The 16,306-nt window shown below is 36.4% G+C and overlaps 1 protein-coding gene across 4 annotated transcripts in view; it reads right to left on the reverse strand.

Moving 5' to 3' along the window:
• PCDH11X (protocadherin 11 X-linked) overlaps nt 1-16,306 on the reverse strand; it is a 512,079-nt gene that overhangs the window by 446,480 nt on the left and 49,293 nt on the right. For all 4 annotated transcript variants that reach the window (XM_069811515.1, XM_069811514.1, XM_069811516.1 and 1 more), the window contains one exon: nt 13,489-14,072. In XM_069811515.1, the coding sequence (XP_069667616.1) occupies nt 13,489-14,028 (540 nt within the window). In that variant the 5' untranslated portion in view covers nt 14,029-14,072. The remainder of the gene's footprint in view (nt 1-13,488; nt 14,073-16,306) is intronic.

Raw genomic sequence — 16,306 nt, forward strand, 5'->3', positions numbered from 1 at the left:
AAACAGGATTATTTAAATCTCTATCACTTACATCCAATACTAGGAAGCTAAAAGCAAAATTAAAATCAAGAACACATTATTATTATTGTAAAAACTTCTCTAAAATTTTATTATGTATTTTATTAAAACTAAAACCAGGAAAAACTGAAACCACCTCTCCTATTTTCAAAATACATCTTAAAAATTGGAAATCTTCATCCCTCCCAAAAACAGAGGTCACAGAAAAGTGAGCTGGACAAAAGAAAAATTTGTAAGTTTTGTGAATATTATCATTCACCTTTATTTTTTCTTTACTGAACATTTTGGAAATAGTAGTATTTTGATCGTTTCATATGTATATGTAAAAAAGACAACTATTCATGAATAACTCAGAATTTTTAATAATAATAATAGGAATAATTTTAGGATTTGCATGCAGTCTGCTGGAAATCTAATTTAAGCTTTTACTTGTATTTTGGATAACTGTCATGAGAAATATGTATTGCTGCATCCGTTACAATAAGAAGCAGAAAAATATATCCTCACAAAATTATTCTGAAACTAGAATTACTGTGGATCCAAAGAACTTTCACATTCCATGCAGCAATACAGAGTATGATCAGTTAATTCTCTTCTAGAACTTGTGATAATTCTTTTTAAGTTGGTCAAAAAAATAATAGTTTTTAAACATAACATGTTTCATGCTTGCATGCTGATAGCTCTTGCTGCCTTTAGTAATAAGGTTCTTATTTAGTAATAAACAAGTTTAGTGACAAACTTTTTAACTAAGAAAATTACCAAAAATTTAAAAATCCTGTTGGATACACTGGTGATGACTACCATATCAAGCAGAAAACCAAAGTCAGTTTCACTAACATAATTAATAAATGGTCTGAAATTCAGAAACCTACGTCAGGTCATTCTTTAAAGATAAAACAGGGGCCAAAGAAAACCATCTTTATTCATAGATACTGACACTGAATATATAAAAATAATGTACCAGCACAATGGCCGTAAACTGTCAGGGTATTTTGAAAAGGCTCCTACCTCTTTCCTTTGTGACATACAAAATATGAAGTCTTTAAAATATTGTAGATTTTGAGACGGTAGTAAAGATTATGGGTGCAGTATAATTTGTCCTAAGTGCACAGTTAGCAACCTGCCAGAATAAAAGATGTCCCATAAATAAAATTGCTAAATATATATATATATATATAGTCTAACCCAGAATTATTTCTTCTACTGCATCTGAGAAGAAGTTCCCAGAAGAGGTAATTTGTTAGCACTGCTCTCACCTATCAGATCTGGAGAGATGTAACAGCCAGAAACCTGAAGGCCATATTTGATCCCTAAGTATTTTGGGGGTGAGGTGGGGATGGGGGGTGATCTATGCAAAGTAGGTAGGACAGATGCATTTTCAACGGGACAGGAAAGAGAAACACAAAGAAATCAGGTGACTTATCACACAGTCAAGAACAAGCTTATAAACCACTTGTTGGATGGCTGCAAGATCAATGTGTGCCCTCCTAGCTATATTTGGTAGAAAACAACTTGGAACAAAACACAGGTTAGGGAAGTATAAAAACAACAGCAAACGGGAACATGTGATGGAATCTGAGGTCCCTGAAATTCTTGCAAGTTGTCTGAAAGTCACTGAGTCATGAAAACTTAGCAGAGATCTGCTGAATTCCTCACTCTTCTCTATCCTTGCATTTTTCATTACACTGTGAGGCATTGTCCTGGTTTTGGCTGGGATAGAGTTAATTGTCTTCCTAGTAGCTGGTATAGCGTTATGTTTTGGATTTAGTATGAGAAGAATATCGATAACACACTGATGTTTTCAGTTGCTACTAAATAGTGTTGACTAAGTCCAGGATTTTTCAGCTTCCCATGCCCAGCCAGGAAGAAGGCTGGAGGGGCACAAGGAGTTGGGAGGGGACACAGCCAGGGCAGCTGACCCAAACTGGCCAATGGGGTATTCCATACCATGTGATGTCATGTCCAGTATATACTGGGGGGAGTGGGGCTGGCAGGGGGGAAGCGCCACTCAGGAACTAACTGGGTGTCAGTCAGCAGGTGGTGAGCAATTGCACTGTGCATCACTTGTATATTCCAATCCTTTTGTTATTACTACTGTCATTTGATTAGTGTTATCATTATTAGTTTCTTCTTTTCTTTTCTATTAAAATGTTCTTATCTCAACCCCTGAGTTTTACTTTTTTTTCCCGATTCTCTCTCTCTCCCATCCCACTGGGGGGGGGTGGGGGGGCAGGGAATGAGTGAGTGGCTGAGTGGTGCTTAGTTACTGGCCGGGGCTAAATCACGACAGGCATCAAGAGGACCTTAATACATTAGGAAAGCATGCACTGATGTCATCCTCTTCACCCAACTACTCTGGTAGCAAATTTGGGGTTCATTTCTATATACAGTTTTCAGAATTGTTCTGATTTTTAAAAACTGTATATATGGGTTAAACAATGATCAGGAGCTGCTTTTATAATTGATAAAAGCATTTAGTCCTCAAAAGCACTGATAAATTTATTTCATTTCAGACTGTGAAGGTATTGATTTTCCAAAGACTGAATTTCAATGTCAGATTGTCATGAGGAAAGTGAATGATAGCTGTAAAAATTAGAATTTCAATTTAGAATTTTTTACTTGCATGCATTTTTAAACATAGCCCCCAGGAAGAGTGTGAAATACGTTGAGACGCAGTGCGCATTTCTCCTATCCTAACTCAAATTAATTTTCGAAGAAGTGATACATGCAAGAAATCTACGTGCAACTGTAACAGCATACTCCGTAGCAATATCCAATTAAAACTGTTGTCTTCCTGCTTGCATCTTGTAGAAAGGAGAAAATAGAGGAAGTCAAATCAAACAAAAATAATAGTTTCAGAGGGTAAGAAACTGAGAAGGATTTTATGGCAAGCATAACACAAGGAAAAGTTCAAGACTTAAGGCAGCTTCTACTGAAATCAAATGAAGTCTTGATCAAGTGACAAGTAAAACTCAATTATGGCTTCAGATTTACGTTTCAGAGAGATCTTCCTAGAGAACTTTATTCTTTGTCTGCACTTATAAAAAGTTTAGCCAATAATTTTTGCAATTAACTGATGGAAAAAAAATCTCAACTTCAATGATCCTTCAGCACTTTATGAAATATTTTTAACTGTCTATATTCACATGCTTCATAAACCCTCACAAGTCTCAAGTTCTCTTAAGCTAGACTTATTTTGAGCTAGTAACACTGATTTGTTTCTTTCCTCCAAGTAGCTCGTAAGATATAGCTATCCGAAACCAAATAAGCACATTAAAAACACCCATCCTCCAGGTAACCATCACCAGCAGCTAAACCTACAGCAAAGAGAAAAAAAGTTTTCAGTATACTCTTGCTTATGTGAAACCTTCAAAGACCTTCAGAAAGCTCAGTTAATGAGTGAGCTTACTTTAAAACTTGTAACACACAAATAACATCTGGAAAACACTATTTCTGCCATATATTTTACACCTGTAGCCAATTCAGATATTGCCAACATTAGAAGTTTTGGCAACCTGTAAAGATTTTTAAAGTATTCATAAAAAACAAAATTAAGTCAAGTTTAGAAAACTCAGTTGAACATGAAATAGGAGTTAACTGATTTTGAACATGACATTTAATATTTTTCTATTAACTTGCCTCAGAGGCATACTACATTTTATGTTTGCTATACAATGGCAAATTCACCATTCACATGAGGATACTTCAGCATAACTGCTCAAGAATACAACACACTTTGTAACTTTGCTCGACATTGCATATTTGCAGTTCCAATATCATGCATATATGCAAACCAAACTATAATTTTGAGATACATGGGGTTTTTGTTACTGCTTTTATTGTGGTTTACCATTGAGAGCATTACAGATTGTGTAATTGATGATTTATTTCCATATAAGTGAAACTGAAGTTTTTACTTAGTGTATTTTGGGAAAATATTAATTTGTAAGTGTTGTTGGTTTCAAGAGGACTATGTAAACAAATCCTTACTGTGTTATGCTCAGAAAGCATCACCACATGTGTGATAACTAGCATACTGATATGTCTGGACATCAGCGAAAGATAATATTCATATAAGATAGATGAAGTGAAGATCCCCATTTGACAGATTTGTGCCTTTCAGCTTGAGTCTATCATCCTTCCCACACAGAGACATGCTAAGTTATGTATTATTGTTTCATGACAGCTAGTGTGAAAATCAGAGCCTTGAATGCAAAAAGATACACCAACTTGTCCCTCACCCTAACTCACTGAACTTAATGTGCCTGGAAGCAAGACTTTCTCCTCCAGTCTTCAGTCAGTCCCCCAAAGGGATGTCAGGATAATGGAACCTGACAGTTTTACAGTAATAATGCCATAAACCACCCTAAAGGAGCCTTGTATCAACCAACAAGAAGCAATTACCTTGACTCTTGACTCACTACCACCAGCCACTAGAAGAGTTTTTATCTACTTAGAGACACTAATTCACAGATGCAAGAATGCAAATCAGATATTTTCCCCTTTAAAAGTCAGACCCAGTGACTTTTTCAAAACAATGTTCACAGATGACCACTTATCTGTCCAGAATTCTCTAGACAAATTACTACTGAGATTTTTTTTTCTTTAATTCCTTATGTTCCTAAAGTTAAGTAACTAGAAAACAGTGACAAGCAAATATGTTTCACTAGATGTCCAAGGATGATGACAAATGCAAGGGATAAGAATTCTACCTACAAATATTTATAATTTCTCCCTCAGTCCACTTTCCAAGTTCTCCTATAATTACTAATAGAATATAAGATCAAAAGGAAAGTTATTTGTCCCTTTCATACATTTGCAGGGGAGCTTTTCAAGATTTTAGGGTGTCACTTAGCACTCATAAGCATCCCTCAAGTTTCTGTACCTCATTTTATAGTTTATTTCAGCTCATATCATGTTATCCATGACCCCAAAACTACCTGACCTAGACAAGAGAAATGGTGGTAGGGAGCCATTTACTTTTCACCTAAACTGAAAGCTGGGTAAACTCTCTGCTCCATTCTATTTGAACTATTCCTCCTTACTTCAACTTATCTTTTAAATCACAAGGAAACTGGTAACAAGAAAATTCTGCATATCTTTGATATTAAGATTTATTTAACATTAAGAACTTTTACAATTTGCAATACTACAGATTTTTCCCTCTCTTCTCTCAAGAGCAACATAAGGGATTACCTAAATATACCCTGTCCCAAGTCATTTAATATGTTCTTTAAAGTGTTTATCAAATGCTTGCTGTGCACACTTAGATCTTCATTAGATAGGCTCACTACAGGTTTCTTTTATGAGAAGGTACAGGGGTAAAAATTGTGCAGGGTAAGTTAGGCTGGTATACATGTAAAAACAAGACAAATGCAGGGGGAGGGGACTGTTGCATAAAACCAGTTCAGAAACAAATCTATTATCAGGCCTACTTGTACCTATCAGACAAAAGCCTGAGTGAAAGGAAAATCATTAACTTCTGAAAATATATTTACTTTTCAAGAACTGATTTCTAGATTAAAGGACACTTACTTACGAAGTTAACTCTAAAAATGTTGTGTCAAAGTTATTACTTCACCTGAAACCAACTGACCTCAGGTTTCTGGAACAAAAAGGCTCTTTCCCCAATCAGAGCTTTACCGTCAGCACCTGCAACTCTACACAACAGTACTACGGACAACATTAACTAAACCACATAATCAGTGCGAAGTGCTATGTATTTGTGAATAATTTTAGACTTTGTGAGGCTCAAGCTTTCAAAGAATAGAGCCTTTATACTAACGCATGAACTTCCCTACAGCTGAAGACTAACTTTCAAATCTAGCCCTGTTCTGCAGCACATTACTACTTCATGAGTAGAATAAAACAAACAGAATAAAAAATCCTGAATTACTTGGAAGGTAGGTACATCAAGATTTAACAGAAATCTGCAATGGCACTTCAACCTCTACAAATGTATATTAAAGGAAATAAGGTAAGTTTTATGAACAGCATCTATTTAAAGTTGGCCACCTCAGCAAGTAGTATTTGTAAATCTTCAAGGGATTGCTAAAATTCTTGTCACTTCAGATGGTAATTATCCACATCTCAGTGGAAAAGACAAGGAGAGGGAACCACCCATGTGAAAAAACTGAAGCTATGTTAAAACATTAAACAAACACACTGATCTTCTAGCAGTAACCAGTTCTGACCTATTCCCTACTGCCACCGTGGACTTAGAAAAAAAGTACTCAGCATCATTCAAAAGACAGCCTGTCTGTCCTAGAAAACCTCTCTCTTCTAAAGGGCAGCTAAAAGTTACTTCAGAAAGACAACATATCCAACTCTCCATATTTATTAAATTACAGGCACTAGAGAGTGACCTTAGAGCTTGACTGGAGTGCAACTCCAGAGTGAAAAAAAACCCCTAAATCTGTTTTTGAGCTCCCTAAATCTATTACCTTTCCCATCTATGCTGGCACATGAAATGGGAAAGACGACACAGTACTGTTCCACAAATATACGAAGTATAATTCATATAAGCCATTACAATGAAGATGGAAGTTAACCTGTCCTGCAGAGTTATGCTGAATAAAACCCCTATGCTAATTCAATTAAGGGACTATGAAGTAAGAAGAACAAGCCATACACCCCCATCCAAACAGAAACTAAAAATCTTTAAGCTACATGTCAGTGGGAAGAAAAAAAAAAAAACACAAAAAAAACCCAACCGAACACTCAAATGCTTTTTTAACATGCATCTTATTTTCATCTGGTACATAAGCACTATCAAATCTAGGATCTGTTTTAACAAAACCATTATTTCTCAGTTTTAGGTTCAAATACCTAAGTACTATTGTTACCTGGGGTATCAATACATGTGTAATATTTTAGAGTCATTGAGTCTTGAAATATCACTGACTGACTAGCCTTTCTCCAATGACAAGAAAGAAATACTGAAAAGTTATTGTCATTGTCTTACTAGGAAGTCAAGAAGTTTCCTGAGTATATATAAGTTTGTAAAAAGAAAATTCTTGGGATCTTGAATAGCCATCTTTTACAGTTCAGCTGTATGTCCCTTGCACAATTACTAGAAAGTGTTGGTAATAAAAAAGAAATTAGAAAGTGCAAAAATACTTTGCTACTAGTGGGTTACTGTAAGTTTACAAAAGATTTTTGATAACAGAAAAGTAATGAAGTTGGAATTTACCTAATCTTATTAGTGTCTAACTACAATATTCAGTAAGACCTGACAATATTAATAAATGTCTGTTTACATGCAGAAAAAGCTCTATCTTGGCAGTTTTTTCACAGAAGGCAGATGTTGATAACAATGACCTCAGGCTTTCTGTGACCCATTTAAAGGGCCAATATAGCACTTCATTGTCCTCTCATACTGCTGAAGCCTACACAGAAGAATCATCCACATTAATTTCAGTATGATTAGTTGTGGGATGCTCCCTCTTTCAAACATGGTTTGAGAGTAAGAGTCAAGGCTGCTGCTTCAGCTTCCATTTAAAGGAATGAAAACATAAAAAAGGACAGAAATGAGAGGTTCAAGCAGCTGATGCCTGGGACAGTGAAGATGATCTGGTGAACACCTGTGCTAAGAAAAATTTTAGTCTGTGTCACTGTGCACTGAGTCTGCAGGGACATTAACTGTACTTCCTTTCTCTCTATGTACTGCGCCACTCAGATTGTATTGGTGCAACATTAAAACACAAACAGGCCACAGAAAAGTTTTGTTTGTCCTCCTTCACTTAGTGTTTTTTTACTATTAAATTTGTATCACTGCTTAAAATACGATTATCAACAATGATTTCATTAATCTGACTTTCTGGTTCTGATTTAACTACAAATCTAGTCTCACTCTATGATTTTGATTTAACTACTTTCCTAGCTTTCATTTTACATAAAATGCATCTTCTTCCATTCTTGATTTGCACAAACAGTGACATTAGCTACTTGATCCAGAACTACTGAGAGGCTCAGAAATAACCTAGTTCCAAAAGCAGGGTTGAAATATGATCAAGATTTATGATCTTCATCTTCCATGAGTCATGGAATTGACAAACTGTATCAGAAAGAAGGGGAAAGCTTCTACTGAAAGACATCACAAGAGATGATCTACAGTAGCAAGAGGTAACTCTCCTCATCAGATGCAAGACTGACGTGTTGTGAGACTGAGTAAGAATCTATTTTGTCAGATTACAGAGGTATGAACTGACAGATACAAAAAGATTATTATTCTAGAAGGAATGCACCAGCTGCTTCTGATAAGTAAATACAGGAAAATTACTGTAATAGGTAAGAGTAATGGAACTATAACATTAACACCAATCTAATTTCCCCCTAAAAGGCAACAGATTAAAGCAACAACCTATTAGCACACAGGACTAGCTCACAGAAGAAAATGCTCTGCTCCTGTAAGAGCAGAGTTATGCTTTCACTCTAGTCCACCGTTAACTGGGTATTGCTGCGCTTATGCAACATCTAGTGTATATGGTATACCTAGTTGACAAGAAATGCCAAGTAATCAATAAAAAGAATTTAATTTAGAATATGCACTTATATGAATACTTTTGGAAGTACGCATGTGACCCTCCACTACAGTGCTCCAAGCTGGAATTCTATTCAAAAACCTGCTCTGAAACAGCTCCCCTTTTATCATCTAAGAGAACAAAGAAATACTTCACACTAAAATCTTCATAGTCAAAGGCCAGTGACAACTGTAAATTCTAAGTGTATTAATCAGGTTATACTAAATATTAGCTTTCATTGAACTCAAATATAAGTGTACTAAAATAGTACAATTGACAACAGCATGTAAGTATTTTTAACACTGTGGTGGTATTGCCAGACACAATGTACATTTTACATCAGTATGTAAGCAATGTGAACGCCCTGAAGAGCTGAACAAAGACCTGTAGGCTTAGCTGCCTACCAGGGTTAAAGCAGAACATTAGTACTTGTTGATTCGTCCTTAATCAAAAATCACTGCCTATTAACATTTCAGTTTAAAATTTGCTCTTGCTTCCTGCTGTTTTAACATACTCCTCCTGTTTATGAATGCCCATCTCTCTTTTCCCCTATCATTCCCACTTTATACTTTAAGTGGTTATCTCGGAGACAAAATCATTGTTTTTCCATCTAGCCATTTCCTTCTCTGAACTACTTCACTATCTGCCTTAGCCGCCCCTTCTAGCACTTCCTACTATTAGTGTTATGCCATCTTTCTGCCCAACCTAGACTTGGAGCTAATTCTCATTCTAAATGCTTTTCCTCTCATTTCTAAATCGTATCTAATTAAGTTCTCCCTTCTTAGCCTTGTTCATAGTAAACACTGTTTACCATTTGAACCCTTAATGTCATCCTATCCATGGTCAGCTTTGGGCATCTTAGCAGAGAAACACAATCTTTTATAATGCTATGCCTTGTATGACTGTTTCCTGGAAACCCTCTTTTTCATGGGGCAGGGGTGGGGAGGGTGAAGGGGATGGGGGGGACAGAACTTCATGTAATGCTAAAGCATCACTACTTTTAAGTAATTCAATATTTGTAAACTTCTACAAGAGCAACTCTTGGTCAATTACTAGTGCTATTACATTGGCTGGGTGGGAGATGTTTGCAAATTGTTACAACTCATTTTCTAAATAAGAAAACAATAAGTACAATTCAAAAGCTATCCAAAACACATTTGGGTCGTCCTTTAAAAAAAAAAAAACAAAAAAACACAACAACAAGAAAACCACCACACTCCCCCCGCCCCCCGCTTTCCTTAGAATATCTCTTAGAACTTGTCCTCCACATAACACCTAAGTCTTTAAAAGAAGAAAGGCAGACATTATGGAAAACTGTTGTCTTTTTAGAGTTCATGCATTTCATACAGTGCATAGTTGAAGCACAGACACCTGGAAAGTTTTGAAGATGCAGTACCATGAATCAGTTACAAATAAAGAAGTTATTTTCTGTTGAGGTACATTTTGAGAAAATGCAGGCAGGCAAAAAAATACCTGAAAGCTAATCTGTGTGGCAATTAAAGCACTCTCTTGTATTAAAGAAATCAAATCCTGTGTTACAAAACTTCCAAGTAACGCTGAACCCGAAATACAAGAATACCTTTTCTACGATGTTTTGTTTTCTTCTATTTTAAAAGGATTTTTAGAAAGAGGCAGGAGATTAAAATAACATAGAAGTCTGTCATATAGTTAAAAGACTTTATCATTAATTATCTACTTTGCAAAAGAAACCAAATACAACAATTATATGCAACCTTTTTCTAATACTTTGAGAGGGACAGTAAGGCAAGTGTAACAAAGTGAGGAAATATTGTAACACAAGAATGTTACATTCCCAATGAAATACAGAGTTGCTGAAAACGCATTAAAAACATATAAACTATTCAGCTGAGTTTGTAGTGACAAGTTTATTCTTTTTCAGAAATGGTTATGGCAAAAATCTCTTTATCTTCTGGGAAAATAGACCTGGCTTCACACAGACAATAAGCACATTTTTGCTAAACTTTTTTAAAAAAAGTGAAACATAACTGAAGAACTTTCTCTTCATTGAACAGCTTGTCAATTTACTGCTACTTTCTCTAAAACACCAAGCAATACATTCCACTCTGTTGCTGCACACATATGTGCTGGTTTTGGCTGTGACAGAGTGAAAGCATCAGCCTTTGTGCTTCTAGGAAGTGACTTGCATATCTTATCTCCCATTCCTCTGCCATCCTTCAGGTATGCTGCCCTGCCCATCTTCCTATCTGGTGCTTCCCAAAATTCCCCACAACACTGTCATATCAGCCCTGCTAGACTCATCCTGTTCAGGAGGCACCAGAGTTTCATGTGCCGCAATGCCCCACTTTTCTGTATGGTGGTTATAAAAGGAAGGAAAAGGTCAACACACATCAGAAGCCAGAAGACATTAATATCTTCAGAGCATAGCCCAAAAACCAGCATAGGATAACACACGAGAAGAGAATTTTGGGAGAAAAGGCAAGCAATACCACCCTTGTGCGCCTGTCACCCTCCCTCCTAGTGTTTATTGCAGTGTTACCCAGGAAAGAATTCTCAGGCACCACCACCCTTCCCTTCCTTTTTCATCTCCCTATTCTCCCCCAGTGATGGATGGATCTTTGTATATGCTACATTCCCTGCCTGCTCACCAGAATCCTTTGCTTCTACTACTTTTTTCTCCCTCTTCTTAGATGATCACTTTTGGTATTCACATTGTAAAAACCATAAATGGAATAACACATGGATATTACTATTCCAAACAGTGTCTGGTTGTCATCAACTGGTTCTTGGTTTTACAGATAGTTTCCAAGGTATGTGAAATTGTTGACTTATTTAAAGGCAGCAGATGCATAACTCGGAGTGCCTGACCAACAGGCATGCAAGAGAAAAACGCAATTAATTCATTTAGGAGATCTGTCTACAGGGCTGTGATTTCACAGATTATTTTGGTTGCAGCACATCCAGCACAAGAATTCAGAACTTTTAGTCCATACGAGTGTGTGTTAATCCCTACCACCTTTCTTTCCCTTATGTGGCAAAAGCAGTTTTTCAGAGACACTTGAATAAACATGTAACTGGTTTTCTTTTTATTTCTTTTTTTCCCCAATTCAAATACCAAATTATTGGTTGGGTTTTGGTTTGTTTGTTTTTTTTAAAGTTATCTGCACATCGCTTGGTGAAACCTTGCTCTCCTGCAGACGATCTCATCTCACATTAGATCTCTAGACAAGGCCTTACACCCTACCCTACTTCTGGTACAGAGCTATAGCTTCTATTTTAGATGAGCTCCTACTTGTGGGATACAAATATGCTATGATTCTGCTGATCTGTTACATTCTGTTTCTGAACACACAGTCCAAAAATAAACTCACAAAACACGACTGCTATTGTGGTGATCTGAACTGTTGCTCACTCAATCCCAGGGACTCCTGATTTTGCTGTTTTCTATTTTTTTCCTTTATCCTAGAATAACAGCACATTTTTCTCAGATTATTAACTAACATTTCTCTATTCAGAGAATTGCCACATTTTGTCTATAGCCCTGGCTTTTTTATTAGTTTCTACTCCTACTGTTATTTATTTAATACGCTATTACTCATTCTCCAGATTCTCATTTAAAATGCCAAATAAATAAGACTGCATCCTACTGGACTCTTCTAGTTAGCTATCAGAAAACCCACACACACGTAGATCTATCTGTTCTCAGTATAACCCAGGAATTTAAGTTTTAAAGCACTCACTACAAAGCCCTCAGACTCTGTAGTAAGCATCTTGAAAAGTTTTAAATTCCTAGGCTACACTAAGAGCAGATAGACATATATATGTAGGTTGGTTTGGGTTTTTTTAGATAGCTAACCAGAAGTGTCCAGTGGGATGCAGGTTTCTGAAAGAGATGTTTATGTCTTTGTCACTAGTTAGCACCCACACTGCCACATCTACTTCAGGTTGTAAGCAATTTAAAAGAGCTAAAATAAGGCAGCACTTTATTTTTATTAAATTGCTAGTAAGTACTGATATCAGTGAATATTAGCTATCAAGTCAATCAAGCAATATATTGGTCTATATAGTCTATATTCTTCCAGTCAGTAATGAGGGTGTCAGATCAGTTGCTGAGCAAACTACCTAATAGTTCTCTATTCCAAATCAAGGGAAGTGAAGACATTTTCAGCTTCCCACATAATAATCCAACAGTTTTAGGATAAGTTCCTTTCTTGTTCTAAACTCTCTACTGAAGTGAGCTCAAATGAAAGTAATCCTTTATTTAGCAATCACACACTGTTACACACCACACTTTTATATGTTATTCTTTTGTTCCCTAATTGCAGTTCTCCTGTTCTTGCTAGAAAGAGAAGCAAGAATATGAAATACCCCCTGTTACAAGGCCACTGGCACTACTATCCTTGGATTCATGCACATCTTGGACTTTCTCCTGCTCAGACATTATGCCCACCCAAACATTACAAAGCTGCTTTGACAAATGGACTCTTTCATTCTGGAATAATAGCTCATCAGTATACAGATGAGGATCACATCACATTAGCTTCTGGGGTAAGTTCTACTACTCAAATCTAACAGTCATGCAAGAGGGAGACATGAACCCAATGCAAAATACTGTTGCACTTGGCACTGTCATGCTGCTGGCAATGAGAACACACCTTTAATGTTCTAAGACTGTTAGCCAAAGCGTACAAACACTGTGAATGCTGGCGGAGAGTTCATGAAAACATGCATGTTTCATCACACTGTTACACAGACAGACATACACATACATAAACAGCTTTCCACAAAGTGAAGATATGACGCACTAGAATGCACTCAGGGATACAGATTAACATTTCGAGACAGGTACCTGCAGGGTACCACTACTGTGGTACACAGCTTCATATTGCTAATGGGTTGATGAGGACTGGCAACATTTGTGGGAAGACAGTAACGCAAACAATAACATAAAAGAACAGAAGAAACCCACCTTAAGGAGTTCATAATGTTGAATACCATTCACACCAATGTCTGGATCGATGGCAGATGGGACAGAATAGCGAGAATTAATTGCTGTGTTTTCAGGGATAGAGATGTTAATAACTGTTGAGGGGAAGAGGGGGGCATTGTCATTTATATCCTCTATTAGGAATCTGATCTTGACCAGTCTGAAAACTTCATCGGGCAAAACAGCAACCTCCACCTCATAAAAGCAGCGATTCTCACTGAAGATGCCAGAGCACAGCTTCTCTCGGTCTATGCGGTTTGCAGTTGTGAATATCTCACCAGTGTTCTCCTCCACCCGTATTAACGGTACATCCCCAGTCTTATACACAAGCTTGAACTGTAGTGGCGAGGAAAGGGGCACATCTGGGTCCAGCGTTAGGTTAAGATCCTTGAGCAAATTGCCAATGAGGACATTTTCAGGCAGTTCTTCCCGCACGGTATAATTCTTCTCCTGTGCGCCAGATTGAAATACAATACAGGCTAATAAGACTGCCAAGAGGTAGGTTCCAGACAGCAAGTCCATCTCCAGAATGACTAATGAGTATTTGTGTAGAACACCAAGAGTAGCTGGAAAAAGAAAAATAAAGAAAGAAAAGTTCTTAAAACTTCACAGGATATTGTGTTCTAAAGTGATAGAGACAGGAAAGGAGTACCTTTCCTACAGCAAATAACCTGAACTGTTTGAAAACCCTATTAGTAAAGTGATATTTGACTTAACAATCCTTCATAAAATGTATAAAATTTCTTGTACAATTTTTTTACTTAAAACTGTTTACTAATCACTGAGGTAAGAATCTTAGAACTGGATCAGAATGAATGAACAAATAAAAAAAAAAAAATCCCTATTTTCAGCATACGATTTGCCTTTGCTCCTTAAGAAAACCTCTTCCTTTGAACCCTCTGCCACATTGTCCTCAATTTTTTGTTTGTTTCCAAAGAAAAAAATAGGTAAGAAGTTTGCAAGCAACCATCTGCTGAGAACCAGATCTTTTTATACCTCTTGCTCAAAGATGGGAAACCATAAACACTTGTCTTAATTTTCCCCCAAGTTTTGTACTGACAAAATTATGTAATATTTGTTAACAGCCAAGAAATATGGCTATTTTTAATACAGGGACTTAAACTGGTAAGAAAATGTTACCTAGATGGAGTCTGGTGAACTTCAGCCAACAACGGGTGGAAATCTAACACAGTGACACTAATACAGCAGTCTCTTTAAGATGACAAGATCCAATTTGATCAGATATTAGTACTCAATTCACTGAAATTTGGATTATGTATCTTAAGAGCAGTGTACAAATTCCAACACAGAAGAACACCACCACATCAGAAGTTTTCAATGTGGAACGAAAGCTAAAAGACTTCACAGCAAGAAAGGTAAACTTGTAACCCTTTTAGTTCCCCAACTGCCTACCATATTGCCAGATAATCTCTATTTGGATACCTGTCATTAATTTCCAAGACAGTTGAGATTTCTTTTTCTTTCTTTGATTTTAGGGAAAAAAAAAGAAAAATGAAAAAAAAAAAAAAAAAAGAGATAGACTATGCAACAGTAATTTCCCTTCTGGTATGTAACAATATTTAATACATGTTCTGTAGAATGAACTGTAAGAAAATTCATATAATTTTAAATCTAGTGATGTCTGCTCATATATCAGCTAAGTACTCTGAGATACCAATACCTTTAAAGTGAGATACAGATTTGTTCTGGGCTGAAGAAAATTCTGTACTTTTCAACCTAGTTTCTGAATAACAATATATTCTCCTCTCAAGACTCTTAACCACCTCAAGAAAGATGGAAGTAGAACAGGATGACTTATAGGTACATATAGATATCTATGTACCTACAGCCATCAGCTGATAACTTCTAGAAAAAAGCCACACTATTGAACTCCATGTACAAAATATACTGCTTTGCTTAATCTTTGCATAATTCTACCCTTCCAGAATTTAGGATAATCTAGGATAGCATTTCTGTAAGGTAGATGTTCAAGAGTTACATCTAAAATGATTTTTTTTTTGTCAATGACATTTTAGCTTCTACCAGCCTAGCATCTGTTTCAAGTGTAGCTGTACTAACTCATCTACATTCTTTCCATTGTGCAGGTAAAAATGTAATTTTTTTTCCTGCCTTTTCCGATTTTATTCTCCCTGTCATAGCATAGATTGATTTACTCCTGCAGATCAAGTTGCAGTGGTTGAAAAAGTTACTGAAGCCAGTAATTGCCTTCACCCGTTAGTTACTGCCTTTCAGCAGTACCACTTTCAGGGTAATTTAAATTAAAACATTTGACTTTGCAGTGGAACAGATTAAGAACAATTAATATTGCTATTCCATTTAAACTCTGCAACCTGCTTTTGACTGGGAGTAAGTAACAGCTAAAGAACATTCCCACTAGATCTGCACGGTGTATCTTTCCACATCAGCATGATTTAACTGTAAAGCATTTTCTGGCTTTTTGATTATACAAAAGGAGCAACATGAAATAAAAATCCAATCCTGCAAGTCTTCACTTATGAAAAAAGGCGTTGCTCACTGGAGTAATTCAATTAACCTGAATGAGATTGCTGACATGGGTGAGATCTGGATATGCAGTTTATGTGGCATAGTTAACGCATTACCTGCAGTATTTTAGTAATTCACTGACTTATTTGCAGTACTTCAGTATAAGGCACAATACAACACTAAACAGGCATTCAAGAGTGAAGAAACAGTGTACTATAAACAGCGATTTTATAAATCCATTATAATTTTAATCTCTAAATTTGTAAATAAGGAAGTCATCAGCAGATACTGATTA

Source organism: Haliaeetus albicilla, chromosome 23 (assembly GCF_947461875.1).
Source record: "Haliaeetus albicilla chromosome 23, bHalAlb1.1, whole genome shotgun sequence".
Classification (NCBI taxonomy): domain Eukaryota; kingdom Metazoa; phylum Chordata; class Aves; order Accipitriformes; family Accipitridae; genus Haliaeetus; species Haliaeetus albicilla.